Below are 11,492 nucleotides of genomic sequence, written 5' to 3'. Positions count from 1 at the left end.
TATCCCGTTACTGTTGTAGAGAGAAACTGTTCCAAGCAGTTTTGAACTGAATCGCGAACTGATTCGGTGGCACATTACTGCAACATACATAATATTGTTTCCCACTCAATTATGTCCTAATAACGAGATCTTTTCTCGTAATAACGAGATGTTATGTTGTTAAAACGAAATATTTTTTTAAGTTGATTCTTAGCAAAAAACACTTTGTTCTTTCAAAATGATATGTGCTCATTAATGTGTAATTACTTCTACCAACTAATCAAGTATTCTCATAAGCGTAGAATCTGCCATTTAGAATACATATGAGCGAACCGCTCGAATGGCGGCAGCCATATTGCGCCTCCATCTTGAAAATACATTAGCCAAAGAGGGACATACCTGGAAATTCAAGCTTCGCCTTTCGCATTTTTACACTCAGTGGCACCGTGACGAATGCGACGGGGAGATTACTCGCGACTGCCGGCAGATTTGAAATAATACGACCATCGTAGGAGTTAAAACGCCCTCGGAATGGGAGGGGCTAGAAAGTAATATTCAGTTGGTATAGTCATAAACAGTTTCACTGCTAGATGGGAGAAAATCCTACGCAGTGTAGCTTTAATGGAGTGCACGTCATCGAAAGCAACATACATGAGCTGATTTTATTGATCATCATCTAAAATTTCAAAATCAAAGACCGCAATAACAGACAGCGGCAACAGCCCTGGAAAGATCATTTCATTTCTTTACTTTTAATGATGATGATTGTGTGTTAATTAACACCGTGTTGTGATTATCTATTGTCTGCTATATTTACTTCTTACTACTTTTAGCATTATTTTTTTTACAGTTGTGTATTCTTTGTATAGTTGTTTTTTTCAACATGATTTGGAATTAACTTTTGTCATAGGCCTATAATGCATTTTCTTTGTTGATTAAATTTATTTTGATATATTGGTTATAATATATAATATAATAACATTTCTAATATATTTTATATTGCTATATTGGTTTATTTTATTTTATTTTTTATTTTTTGTGAGATATGAGTTCTTTTCTTTTTTGAGTACACTTTTGTTTTTTGGACACCTTGCTTGAAGGAAAAGTGGGTAGTTACATAATGTTGAATTAATAAATCAATCCATAACTTTTAATGTAATAAGTTAAGTAAAATCAGTTCCTAGGAATTAACTTAGGCCTATACCTCTATATTTCTTGTCCAGTGACGTTTCAATGTTTTTAACGGGTCGGCTTCACAATGGAATCACAAAAGACTGATGTAGAAGACATGCAGTGTGTGAGGAACACTTCAAGGTAATTTACATCCAAAGCACAACCTGGAAACCTCGTTTTGGTGATTTCGGGTGAATGTGTTATAACCAAGACGACGTCCAGAAAGTAAGACGTGATATTTACATTTTAAGAACGTCGCATTAACAACGTTTATGCAACGTTTTTTACAACGTTTATTGCCCCTATACAACAGACAATATAAATTGAGCCGAATAACAATTTTCTATATTTGGTTGACATTGCATTTTTAATTTGATGATAAGCCCACTTGTAGTTTCAATATGAACACAATATTCGTTCCACGATTGCATATCTGTGCTCTCTCTCTCTCTCTCTCTCTCTCTCTCTCTCTCTCTTTGTGAGTGTGTGTGTTAGAGAGAGAGCACAAATATGCAATCGTGGAATATTGTTCGAGAGAGAGAGAGAGAGAGAGAGAGAGAGAGAGAGAGAGAGAGAGAGAGAGAGAGAGACCAGCTGGAGGCGCACGGAATCTTCACTTCAAACCGGTCATACCAGCTGTGTGTGAAACATCCGCCTCTCACCTGTAAGCTACAATCACAGTCATAAGCATTACAGAGAGAAGTCTATTATTGGATATCACTGACACCGGTGCGAACACCTGACGAGACTGAAAAACGGCTATTCTACGGCGCGTCATTAACAGCAGCCTACATACTTGATTTTCGTTGTTATTATTAATTTTTCTTCAGGTGGTTGAATATCACATGGAAAGGGCTATTTGCTAGGAATAACCTAGCAAAATGTCTTCAGTATATCAAACGCATCGGACCCAATAACGATAAACCCAAATTCAACCCAGACTAAACAAGGTAAATATAACTTCATACATATATTCATTTAGTCATCTCTAATAAGTATAGAGTTCTGACATCTGGTGAAGTGGTAGCCTACGGTAGGCTATTAATTTTGTAGGAGCGATAATAAAGTGAGTTACTGAGATTCAGTCATATAAATATATAAATATATAAATATATAAATGTCAATTAAATATTAGCGGCAGTAAAAAAGAGATAAATGGAATTGGGGATTAGTTAGGAAAAACTGATTTTGATGATTTTCAACAGTTTTAGTCAAAAGCGCACAAAGACACAAGTAGTAAAGTGGCCAGGGGGAACTAGATTTTAAAAAACAAACAAAAAACAAATCAGCCTTTTTAATTATTTTTATGTTTATGTACTTTTTATTTATTTATTAATTTTATTATTATTAATTTAAACAGCATCTATATAAAATGGCGTTATAATATAAAGTTGGAAATCTTGTGCAACAAAACATGGTAGGCAAGATATCATAAATCGCTTAAAGTTGGTTAAGCTGGGTTTATTGTCAGTGGTGGAAATGGCAGAGATTCACTAAAATATTTGATATTTTAAAAGCATAAAAAATCCCACTATATTTATGAAGTTTGCATAGCGTTTTGGGGCTATTATGTGGATAAAAGATGAAAACAAATCCTCTACATTTTGAACTGGAACTCCGTCCGTCCACCCTTTAAATTCACTTCCTGCACCCATTTCCATCCCTGGTTTTTGGCGTAATGTGGTCTTCAAGTTTGTTCAAGATTTACCAAGCCAGATGCTGTTAAAGAATAACATCCTCATTTGGCAGTGGATTTATGATGAACTCGCTGAGATCAGTTAGATGTTGAAGCTCGATCATATTCACTTTAATAATTACCTTAATTATTAATAACTTTTATGTTTGATTGCTTCTTGATATTAAAGTGCAATTGATCTTGAAACATATACAGTATCTGTACCAATGCTGGAATTACTGAATATCTTTAACATAACCTGCATTTTTCTTTTGTTTCTATCAGCACGTCTCCTCTAATGGCCTCCTTTATACAACAGTTAAGACTTCTTCTCTGGAAAAATGCCCTCAGTGTCATCCGGCAGCCAGTGAGTAGCCTAAATGCAAATTGTACAATTGGACATACTCATTTTATGGTTTCCAAAAAAAATAAAAAATAAAATGGATGCCCAGATTTAAATGATAATGTCTGCATTGAGCATGGATTCTATGGAGTTCTGTGGGTTTCTACCCAAAATTAATCAGACTTTGCACAACATAATATTTGCATAACGAATGTTAAAATGTAAGTTCTACACGCCTTTTTTCTTTTTGTTGGCTGATTTGGTTTCGTTATTGCTATAGAATTAAGTTAACACAGCAAAGTGATACTGTACTCTGTGGAGTGATATCTACAGTAGGACAGTAAGGCAAGGCAAGGCAAGGCAGGTTTATTTATATAGCACATTTCATACACTATGGCAATTCAAAGTGCTTTACATAGGAATAAAAATAATCACAAAATAAAAGCAAGGAAAATTCTTACAGTCAAAAGCTTTTTACATATCTTTACATAGACAGTAGTTATTGGATTACCTGTGCTTTATTGCTTTAATGTTGTTTGTATCCTTAATATGTTTCAGAAGACCTTAGTATACATATGCATGTCTTATGGTATGTTCAGTACAATGTAATCAACAGTTAAATCTGAGGGCACATTTGTTTATTGATGTTTTCAGGGCTGGTCACTGGCTCTCCTTATCTGGCCACTTGTGATCTTTATCATCCTGGCGGTCACCCGTTCTCAGTTCCCTCCAAAACTCAAAGACACCTGTAAGTACCTCTATTACACAGCATCCTATATGTAGACTGCACAAGGAAGTCGACTAAATACTGTTGTGATCACAGTGACATGACAGTGACTGAAGGCATTCTAGGTTGGTTAAAAGATGTTTTAGGTTCTGGGCTTCTATATAAAGGGTTGCGGTTTCAATCCTGAGAAGGTCTGAGTCAGAAGCTGTGGAGTTACTGAGATCACAATCCTGCTTTATTACTATTATGTCCTTGAGCAAAACATTTAACTTCAGGTTAGCCCATGGGGACTGTCACTACACTTAGTGTACTGTAACTACTCTAAAGCGGGTCTGCTCATCTGCAAGGAACAGTAACATTGCTTATGGTTTGATTCATGGTTTGATGCTGCTGAACAAGTTTTACTTCATATTTAAATATGTGTAATGGTGCAGAACTTAATAAAGCAGGCTGATGCCACAGATCTGTTAAATATTTTTCATTATCCATCTGCCTCCAGGTTCCTTTAAATATGATATGGGATAAAAAGACATATTCTCAGATTTTTATGTAATCTTTCCCTTTAAGCTGACTGTCCTTTGGGAGTTTTCTGTTATTTCACATCTCTCTTTTGAGGATTGGGTTGTTAGGCCTGGTCCTTCCCACAAGTAGTAGCTCCCTTGCCTTGCATGTTATGCACAGGCAGACTCAAGTGTTTGTCTAATTGTATATGCATCCATAAGAAACTCATTTGATAATGGGAGAAAACAAGTGCTTAACCTCAGAGGTAATCTATTCTGACCTCCACTAATTCTAGTTGGTGTGTTTTCCTTGATATTTGCATATAGATAATAAGTAAACAAAATAGTATATTTTTAGGTGCTGTTTTTATTGTTAAAAGAAAAACTAATATGTGGAGACTATTTAGGTAAATATCCTGGCCGCCCTTTTCCATATAAAGAGTAAATTAATGAAATATGATGCATCGTCATCTATCCTAGTATATCTGTAAAAATCTGTAAACAACATTTGGATATGATAAAATCGCATTTGTTATTAAATAAAAATGTATTGATGACTAACTTAACCTTCTGGTGCTGTTTGTTCATTTGGTTTGAATTTTTTACTTTATCGGAATGGTATGAAACTTGGTAAAGGTTTTGACACTTGCTATGCGAATAACAATTAAAAAAAAAATCGTGGATATGAATCTGATTCAAAAAGGTTAAATGGCCCTGAAAAAAATTGTCACAGTTGTACTGGGATCTTATCTAGTGTTTTTTTGCTCCACTTTTTTATATATTTCATTTTCAGGTCTATGCTCAATAAGTGATTTATTACATGTTATAAATTGATCATAACTTTGACATAAATACATTAAATACATAAAAACATTATCGCACTAAAATATAGTATTTTTAATAAAAAAAATTAATAAATTTTGACTTCCACACAAACAGAACCACAGGGTTAATGCAATAGTCCTTGTTAGTATTTCCTCATGTTAAAGGGATAGTTCAACCAAAAATGTAAATTCCTTCATTATTTACTCACCCTCTCAAGTTGATGAAACCGCTGATTGTCCCCATTGACTTCCATAGTATTTTTTCCATAATATGGAAGAAATACTATGGAAGTCAATGAGGACCATCAACTGTTTCATCAACTGTCTGGTTACCAACATTCTTCAAAATATCTTTTGTGTTCAGCAGAAAAAAGAAATTCGTACAGGTTTGGAACAACTTGAGGGTGTGTAAATGATGAACTATTCCTTTAATAATACTTTCTCTGTAAGTTTTAGGAGGTCATTTCAAATCATTTGTATGCTTGGCACACCCCAAGTAGCTAATGTCATGTTTATTTCATATCAGTCTCTATGGTTTCTCTATGGTTTTGGTTCATTCAGACACTATTTGCTGGACAAACATTGCATAAGGTCAATAATCCTAAAGTACGAATGCTTTTAAGTGGTCACTCTTAATCTATAGTAATGTATGTTTTGACTCATGGCATTGTGTTTGTTTCTAAGAACTGACGAAATCAAACATGGCATATTGTGACATGGCATAAAACCAGACAGTAAAAACAAACATTCTCTCTCCCCTAGAAAACGAAAAACCAACCCAGGTTGAGAAAAACATGATTGAGATCTCAATTGTTTTTTCCCAGACAGCAATGTGATTAAATAGAGAATAAACGTAGGCGTTTGCTGATCTGCTTCCGTGATTTTTTTTCTCCTGAGGAAAGTTCCTCCTCAGTAGAGTTTCAGTGGACAAACAGTGCCGCAAACTCTGCTCAGATTCGCCGAGAGACTGTAGTCGGCAATCAGATATATCTAAGACTTCAATATGAGCTTTTCGGTCTTGTGTTCCCCTTGTCTTGTGTGGACTTTTATGTTATTTCCTGTTCTGTGCCAGTACATGTATGTTAAGTAATATAGACACATATATATACTGTCTGTCCAATTAAATGTCTCTAGAATGAGAATGTCCCCACTTATACCACCTGCCATTGTCTAGCAATAGCAAGTGGCAAATTATGAATTTGATATGTCCTGTTTCAGTGGGAAATATGTCAATACATGAAGTAAAACTGTGTTCAACAAGACATCATGGGCTATCCTTAACAATGAAAAAACTCAGAACAATAAAATGTAACTCTGTGCTGTTTCTTTCAGGCTATGTGGCACCGAAAAACCTTCCGAGCGCCGGATTCTTCCCTTTCCTGCAGACCCTCATGTGCAGCACCGACAGTATGTGCACCGGCAAATCTTACCTAACTGAAGGACAGTCCAAAACGCAGTGGTACACAGGTCATCGTCGCCGCAGGGATACTGAATCTCACAGGTAATGCATGGCGTCTTGCTTACGTCTGTGTAAAATAACACATTTCCAGAAATATTTTCTCAAAAAATCGTTTCATGTAGCACCATTTTCTTAGAATGCCTCAAGTCTGTCTTTGTTTTGAATTCCATTTTGGTTGTGTTATGATGATCAGATGTGTACATTAATGGTGATATTTGTGACCCAGGACATTAATGTCATGCGCCTTAGATGTCTAATAAAGATGGCTCATTCTCCTGTATTTTAATGCATCACTGATGAGATAATAATGGATCTCATGGCAGAATACTGCACCTCCCGTGACATCCCTGTGCCCTTTGCCTCAGTATTCATAAAGTATAGTGTATTCAGTATTTATAAAGCTAAGAATACCTTGTTTGGTCAGATGATTCGCAAAAGGGTTTAATAGAGGAATATTTATTTAACCCATTGTTCCACACCAGTTCTTTACTGCAGTGTGTATAATGTCCATATTGAGTCAATAGTCAAAATCTTTCGTCAGTTGAGTCATTGTTGCAAATGTGTGTTTGGTGAGTCATGTGCCTCTTTAGATTTTTGAGCCAATTAGGCTTGAATCCTGCTACTTAAATAAATATTTTGATAATAAATTGAATGATTATAGGATTTTTTTGTTTTGTTTTGTCTAAAGCATAGTAGTAGAAATCACTTATTCATTGTAATAATTTGATCAGTTAATTCAAGATCACTTGCTTTAAATTTAAATCTGTACATATTGTCATATTTGTTTGAAACTTGCATGAACTTGTTTTTCTGTGAAACACAAAAGGAGTAAAAATGTCAAAGCTGCTCTTTTCTATACATTTAGGTTAACATTTGCTCCTCTTGCCTCCAGATCAAAAACTTTAAAATTATAACATGTCAGTGAACCGAAGTAAAGTATAAGGTTAAAGAATGAAAAAGAATTGTAAAAAGTGGCACCGCCACTAAAGTAAAGTAAAATTCTCTTTCATTAGTTTACCTTCACTTTGCTTTAACATAAACCACAGAATATTTCTTGAGTGAATTAAACATTCCATAGATTTAAAACATTCTAAAGAGGTAGGGCAGAAACTCCCATGGTGGCATTCCCCATTTTACTTCCTTTTATTAATTACATTTCTTTACTCTCAACAAACATTCATATGACTTGTTTGTGTAATCCTTCAACTAGTGCTTATATTTAAGTAATGATCCATCTTTCACTGTGACATGGGCTTTTGAAAAATCGGTCTATCTTGTTTCTTTTATGTGTTGGCTTGTGCAAAAACGTCAGCATTTACATAACCATATGACTTTGTTGAGTACATAATCATGTTATATAACTAGTATAATATAACAATTTGCTATACTTTAAGTAACAAAACTATAGATTATTCTTTTAAAAAATAACTAGAATTCTTGTATATATCCATGGTCCTGTTTTAATTTAGTCTACCAGCACTGCTCCATGGTTTACCTCCACTGGCCCATCTGGAGAAGGGAGGACTGGTTCACTCAATCCTGAAAAGGGATACATCAAATCATCCAGAGCTCCTGGAGATATGGGACAGGATGCTCAGTATGTAAATTATCTTTAGTCTTTTAATACAACGCCACTCATTTAAAAAATAAAAAATGAATCCGTTTCTATGTGTTTTTTTAACTGTTGTTTACATCTTTTTGTAAAGATTCCAGCCTTCAAAACACGGCCAATGTGACTTCAGTCATGCAAGCTTTTAACAACACAGATCAGGTTTGTGTTTTTCGTTATCTTGACGTATCCATGTATTTTGGGTACATATACCACATTTTAAAAATTCCTCACATTTCATTTCATTTAATTTAATTTAATTTAATTTAATTTTATTTTATTTTATTTTATTTTATTTTATTTTATTTTATTTTATTTTATTTTATTTTATTTTATTTTATTTTATTTTATTTTATTAAAGAGAGAATATGTAAAAGGTTAATTATTTTATATTATTTTATATTTATACAGTCTGTACAAAAATACATATACTGTAGTAATATTCAATGTTTGTTGTGATGGTCCATTAAAAATGTTTCTGTATATTTTTCATGCAATGTGGTTGCATGAATATCTTGGCTTGACTCATGCAACCACAAACAAGGAAATGGACGGTTATTTAATTAATGTTTTGAATTTGTTGTAGACAATGGAATCTGTTTGGGAGTCAGTGAACATTCTGAAAAAGTCCTTATGCAGCTTCTCCATGACTGCCATCAACACATCAGCCGGTAGCCAAGATCTCTTCACGCAAGGCTTTATAAACTTCTGCAGTTCTAATGACACGGTTCTAGAAGCATCCTTACTAACCCTGAACCAGGTGGGTCAGACCTCCCACTGTTCATAATCTTTCAGTCTAGTCTCATTATGCCCACGGATATCAAATGAAAGTGTCATTTAAATGAATCATTAGACATCATGGCTTTTATGTTAATCTGATGACTTGTGTGGGTCACCAGGTACTGACAGAAATGCTGCTCAATAACCCGACAGAAGTGCTGGAAATGATTGGAGGGACTGTGGTGGTCCTAGATAGACTTCAACAGGAGACGTCAGTGTGGGACTTCATGCTTGGCCTACCAGATCTTTTCCTGAAGCCCACAGATAAAGAGAAACTAAAATCTGGGGCAGGGGAATTGGAGAATCTTAAGAAGTGAGTTTTGAGGAAAATAGTGTTCAAATAAAATTGTGGTCATATCACACATAAGTTCATTCACAGATTTGGGGTTATTAAGAATATTTTCTTTTTGAAAGAAATTATTATTTTTATTCAGCAAGCATGCATTCAATTGATTAAAAGTGACGGTAAAGACATTTATAATGTTACAAAAGATTTATATTTCAAATAAATTCTGTTCTTTTGAAGTTTCAATTGATCAGATAATCCTGAAACAAAAATGCACAACTGTCAACATTGGTAATAATAAGAAATGTTTTTTGATCCTCAAATCAGCATATTAGAATGATTTCTGGGGGATCAATCAGTAATGCTATGCCATCACAGGAATAAATGAAATTCACAATAAGAAACATTACTGTTTTTTTCAGTATGTATTTTTATGTATTTTTGAGCAAATAAATACAGCTTTGCTGAGCATAAGTGACTTTTTTTTTTCAGAAACATTTAACTGACCCCAAACTTTTGAACGATTGTGTAAATTAAGACTTAAGACTGTCATTTTGCAAGTGATAAAATATGTTAGTTTAGACATTAGGGTTCTGGAAATTCCATATATCTACGTTGATATATGTAGGTGCTCTGCTTGGATTTTGTGCTTGGATGTGTATATCCACAACACTGCTTGATCCCATTACGTGTGAATTATGTACTGTATGTAATGTTTGTTGTTTTGACTAGTTTCAAAGAATCTCAGCCTCTCCTTCTTTATTTTCAATTAGTGCCTTAACATTCCTCGAGAGGACTTTCCCACAGGCCAACATCTCTACTGCTGCCACAAACCCAGTCATCAATAAAGGCATTGACATTCTCAACTACATGGGTGATTGGAAAGGGAGAGGTATGCGGAAGTTGACTTGCTGAACTTGTTTTGTGAACTGCATGCATGGTATCTGTGGTGATCTATTTAAAGTGCTGTCATTCTCTTAATTACTTAGTGAGAACAAGAGATCTTGTACGCAAATCTTGAGTATTGAACCTCTGTTATAAATTTCTGCCCCACAGACAGACATTTGGGTTAAGATTTTTGAAGAACAGCATGCTAACATCGCTGCTGAAGAACTGCAAACCTTATCTTCTCCCCACACGAACTCTGGTCAAACTTACTTATTTTATATATTAGAGAAATCTAATATATTGGCGAGCCACCCAAACGATCGCTCGGCCAAATACAAATACAGCAAAATCTAACAATACAGTATTTAAACTTGAATGCACAAAAAACAGCATTTGGTATCATTGACATCAAAGGCCAGTGAAGTGACTCTTTATGTGTCAAGTTTGTACAAGGTTGGATGAGTTTTTTCATTGGATAAGGATAAACAGAAAAGGTTGTTAAGCAGGAAATTGTTGGTTTGAACCATTACAAGGTTACTATCATTGTGCCATTGAGCAAGGTACGTTACCGTAGTTGCTGGCTGCCAGGTTCCTTACTTATTTAGAGACCAATGGTCTTTTGCAGGGGTTTTCAAAGACAGTGGGCCTCCCTTTTGACACAATTTACCCAATGGAATACCCAATAAAAATAAATAAATAAATAAATAAATAAATAACACACACATAGTCAGACTCTTAACTTATCACTTTTATCATTGTTTGAGGTAACATGAAAAGTGCTGAAAAGTGCAGTTAGGCTTGTGACCCAATTCCGATTTTATACTCGTATGTGAGAGATCGGATGTGTTCTATGACCGTGAAAACAGGAAAAAAATGCATGCATTCGAATATTTTGAGATCGGTTTCAGGCCTCATTGGCCTCGTTTACACTGTCGGTGAAATGTGACCCAATTCCGATTTTTCGTTCACATTCTCCTCCACCTCAAAATCATGGTGATGTTTGGACTTTGCATCGCAGAGCTAGCATCAAGCATTTTTCGCGTCCGCCCATCTGTGCAAGAGAATTTAACCCTTTAAGCATGCGCGATGTTTCAGATAGTATGGCAAGTGTAAACACATGAATCGGATATGGGTCACAGTTGAAAGAACGTGTAAACGGACGGTCAAACAAATCGGATAAAGGTAACAAATCAGAATTTGGCATCAAGACCTGCAGTGTCAGAATAATAACAATTTAACTTTTTTAATT

At 34.8% G+C, this 11,492-nt stretch overlaps 1 protein-coding gene across 1 annotated transcript; it reads left to right on the top strand.

The window, feature by feature from the left end:
• Positions 1-1,851: 1,851 nt before the first annotated feature.
• LOC311087908 (glucosylceramide transporter ABCA12-like) lies at positions 1,852-10,924 on the top strand. Its single transcript, XM_084121413.1, has 9 exons — positions 1,852-2,102; positions 3,113-3,194; positions 3,825-3,918; positions 6,554-6,722; positions 8,150-8,277; positions 8,387-8,451; positions 8,876-9,049; positions 9,189-9,382; positions 10,129-10,924. Exons 2-9 carry the CDS (start codon positions 3,126-3,128, stop codon positions 10,268-10,270), a joined length of 1,035 nt encoding a protein of 344 aa, XP_083977539.1. The 5' UTR covers positions 1,852-2,102; positions 3,113-3,125; the 3' UTR covers positions 10,271-10,924.
• Positions 10,925-11,492: the final 568 nt, after the last annotated feature.

Source organism: Abramis brama (assembly GCF_963993115.1).
Source record: "Abramis brama genome assembly, chromosome: 8".
In the NCBI taxonomy this organism is placed as follows: Eukaryota; Metazoa; Chordata; class Actinopteri; order Cypriniformes; family Leuciscidae; genus Abramis; species Abramis brama.
The sequence above is the reverse complement of the archived record's forward strand: the minus strand, read 5'-3'. Positions and strand labels throughout refer to the sequence as shown.

Bases quoted from the DNA above. Each gene is read 5' to 3' on its own strand.
- LOC311087908 (XM_084121413.1), top strand. From the start codon at position 3,126: ATGGCCTCCTTTATACAACAGTTAAGACTTCTTCTCTGGAAAAATGCC. The intron at 8,278-8,386 runs GTATGTAAATTA...CTTTTTGTAAAG, and splicing joins GATATGGGACAGGATGCTCA to ATTCCAGCCTTCAAAACACG. The intron at 9,050-9,188 runs GTGGGTCAGACC...GTGGGTCACCAG, and splicing joins CCTTACTAACCCTGAACCAG to GTACTGACAGAAATGCTGCT.